Source organism: Engraulis encrasicolus, chromosome 5 (genome assembly GCF_034702125.1).
Source record: "Engraulis encrasicolus isolate BLACKSEA-1 chromosome 5, IST_EnEncr_1.0, whole genome shotgun sequence".
Taxonomy (NCBI): Eukaryota; Metazoa; Chordata; class Actinopteri; order Clupeiformes; family Engraulidae; genus Engraulis; species Engraulis encrasicolus.
In genome coordinates, this window is record NC_085861.1 from 52,189,295 (window position 1) to 52,191,794 (window position 2,500).

Here is a 2,500-nt window from a genome sequence, read left to right on the forward strand (position 1 = left end):
TTTTGTCTCATTTTGTATTGCATTCATTACTGACTGTGATCTGAGGACTGTGCTCATCATAGGATACATTTGTAAGCTCAATCTGACACTCTGAAAAGAGAATACTGTATGCCGTTCTTGATAAATGAGCAAGAGCTTTGCAAATTAAGAATGATCAAAACTCTGACTACTCAGAGTGCTCAAAGTGGCAGATTATAATGTGCACCTATAATGACAAAGGACACAGACATTACCAGATACTCCCATCTTTAAAAGCAACAACCAGTTTGAAGACATTTTATCCTTGACGATTTCTTACATATCTTACTGTGTACTGTATGCTAACATGCTGATAAAGAGTGACCGACAGCTAGTTAGGGTAGAAGGGAAGAGAGAGAGGGGACATGGGAGTCACGTTTGGCATGACATGGTTCATGTCAAAGACACTGCGAAAGCTGGATCAAACCTCGTAGCAGATGCGCCTGACATCTAAGTGTGAAGTGATTAGTGGTGCTGTAATCCGTTACAGCACAGCGGCTGGGGCCTGATTCTGCAGTCTTTAAGGCTCTCTGTGATGGGATTTTCAGCCTTGCATAAGTACAAATGAGCCCGTTTCATTTTCCTAACCATCAAAGAAAAAAAAATCCAGAGAAAGAAGAAGAGTAGAGCAAAGCGTAACGGAGCGGCATGAACACAGAGCGAGGAAAGGAGAAGGAAAGAGAAGAGAAGAAGAAGATGAGAGGGAAGAAAAATGGTGGAAGAAGTGCAAAAAAAGGGGGAAAAAAAGAAAAGAAATCGGCAGTCGCAGTTGGCCTCTCTCCAATCAGATGGTTCCACTTTTGTGTAAACGCTGCTGGTCCCCCTCCAAGTCTCCTTGCAGCACAGTGCAGAGTCTGTCATGCTATGGGAGATATATGTCCCCAGTCGGATAAACTAATCACCGCGGGTAGGGGTTAGGAACTCGGGGCAAAAGACTATAAATACTTTCGCCCCTTTCTTCCAGTCAGCCAGGGTCGAAAGATTGCAGATTGTAGTCTTTAAGGGCTACATGCTGAACATTTACCAGGGAAGTCAACCGGGGCAAACGGCCAGTTGTCCTGGGCCCACGGAGAGAGGAGGCCCAGAATTAGAACCTCAATACATTGTATGTATTGGGCTGGGGGGCCCTTCCAGATGACTTTGTCCCAGGCACAGTCAAAGCTATCAATGACCCTGCATGTAAGATCCAATAACCGTCAGCCAGGGGGGAAGTAAGCAATGGACCTCGTTAGATTGGTACGCTCCTTATGTTTCATATGTTTGGAGTCTGCAGAGATGAAGATCCTCCATTTAGTTTTGATGTGCACATGCATGTCTGCCAGATATGAATCGGCAATAACTGGACTAATGAAGTAGATAGTGCACCCTATTCAGCACCAGTGAAATGTGTATCATTTTTCCAATTCCAGAGCACGCAAGATAGATGTCTGGATTAGCTGTAGTAGTGACTATTTCAGTTTAGCTCAGCATTTGTGGGTGGTAAGACATGGCAAGATTATTTGTATACTGCATTTCATACACAGAGACAATTCGCTGTGTACTGTGTGCTATGCTGTATCCTGTGCTTTATCTTCCCATCTGTGACAACACAGTTTGCACAACCTTGTTTAAATGTAGCATATCCAGGCACTAGTATGACTAATCGCTCCAAGCTCTAATCACTTTTTCCAAAACACAGTTGTATGGGAGTTCCTTTCAAGGGCAGTGTTGAGTACTAAATATTCATAAGGTGATAATACAGGGGGAAAAAATTGCGCAGTGCTATTGGAAAATAAAATGACAACACCTCCAATGTTCTGATTGGTCAAAATTGTCAAGAGAAGTTCTGTACACACAATGCATTGCTGTTATGGTATCAGATAGTCAAATAAACAAAAATGCATTGCCTGCTATCAGATGTAGTCAACAAAACAAGAAAACAAAAAAACGTTGCATGGCCTGGTATAATCAGACACAGTCCCTAAACATCTGCTTGTAATGTTTCCAGACAGCGGATCTGAAAAAAGCTTGTCATCACTTTAATAAGTGTTCCAAACTCACTTTTTGCAGGAGCCGTAGTCAGCGCATCTGCTGAGAGACACGCGGACCACGCAGCTGGAGAAGGCAACAAAGAGGGCATGGTGATCCTTATCCAGCTCCAGGCCCAGCACGCGCCGGTCCTCCCCTCGGACATTACACCTTCACGAGGAGCAGAAGAGCACACAGACACGGGTTAACGGCCTAGCATGCACATGCTAACCTATAACGCTAGAGCTCGACCACATCACATTACCTTACACTTACTGAATATTATAACATATATTTATTAGACAGATAGGGTATTGGTTACAGCCCTTCGAGAAAAGTGGAGTTAGGTGCCTTGTTCAAGTGCACTTCAGCCACGCATAGTATGGGCTTGGAACTTGCAAGCTTCTGATTCCAAATCCGAGTCACAAGTAGACCACGGACATCTACCAGAAAAGGAATCAGAAGGCTTACCATC

The 2,500-nt window shown here is 43.9% G+C and overlaps 1 protein-coding gene across 3 annotated transcripts in view; it reads right to left on the reverse strand.

The window, feature by feature from the left end:
* Positions 1-2,500, reverse strand: part of sema6e (sema domain, transmembrane domain (TM), and cytoplasmic domain, (semaphorin) 6E) — a 185,146-nt gene that overhangs the window by 33,224 nt on the left and 149,422 nt on the right. For all 3 annotated transcript variants that reach the window (XM_063199712.1, XM_063199711.1, XM_063199713.1), the window contains one exon: positions 2,059-2,196. In XM_063199712.1, the coding sequence (XP_063055782.1) occupies positions 2,059-2,196 (138 nt within the window). The remainder of the gene's footprint in view (positions 1-2,058; positions 2,197-2,500) is intronic.